Source organism: Sphaeroforma arctica, assembly GCF_001186125.1.
Source record: "Sphaeroforma arctica JP610 unplaced genomic scaffold supercont1.6649, whole genome shotgun sequence".
In the NCBI taxonomy this organism is placed as follows: Eukaryota; class Ichthyosporea; order Ichthyophonida; genus Sphaeroforma; species Sphaeroforma arctica.
The window spans coordinates 829-1599 of NW_014033909.1; the positions used below are offsets into that span (position 1 = coordinate 829).

The window sequence follows — 771 nt, forward strand, 5'->3', positions numbered from 1 at the left end:
ACAGCTTTTGGTAGCTTAGTAGGTCAGCAGCCATAAGCTCACTACAAGTACCCTACAGCTCGACCACTTCTTTTATGTTTAATACCTATATACCACACATCCACCCCCACAGCTTTGCGTAGGTAACTAGGCCAGCAGCCACAGGCTCACTACAAGTTCCATACAGCTCGACCACTTCTTTTGTGTTTAATACCTACCTACCAAATATCCACCTCTACAGCTTTGGTACGTCTGTGGTAGGTAACTACGTCAGCAGCCACAGCCTCAGCGCCATCGCCCCACAGATCGACCACTTCTGCGCACCCGATGGGCAGCCCATCAACATGTTATGGCTGCGCAATGGCACCACTTTTATGAATGCCGTGGCCGAGATGTTTGGCCAAGCGGTTCTATCGGCAGGGTGTACGGTAGACGGTCTTGGCCCTGGATGTGCAGGACAGGACCGGCAAAGTGAGGGTGTATGCCCCGATGTAGTAAGGTCACAGGTAGGTATGGGGATGGGCGATGAGCCTTTGGATACAAGAGGAGGCACAGCCGGCGAAGAAGAGGACAAAATCGGCCCGAAGGCGGCCGAAAAGCAGGAGCGGAGTCGACCCGTTAGTCCTGTTGGGTTGGAGTCGGGCGCAGAGACGAAAGACAATGCGCGTGCAGTGGGGTTTGCAGCCGTTATGCAGCAGATGCTCGACGCTCCGGTGGACTGTGGAGGACTCATGGCCCTACCCTTTATGTACGGAGAACCCGGTAGGTAATCGGTGAATATTCATATGTATA

The 771-nt window shown here is 53.6% G+C and overlaps 1 protein-coding gene across 1 annotated transcript; it reads left to right on the plus strand.

The window, feature by feature from the left end:
* Nucleotides 1-220: 220 nt before the first annotated feature.
* On the plus strand, nt 221-749 carry SARC_15746 (hypothetical protein; the record flags this gene model as incomplete). The annotated part of the gene is made up of 1 exon (XM_014290140.1): nt 221-749. A coding segment is annotated over one exon (529 nt), but the record flags the coding sequence as incomplete, so codon positions are not given.
* Between the last annotated feature and the right edge of the window lie 22 nt (nt 750-771).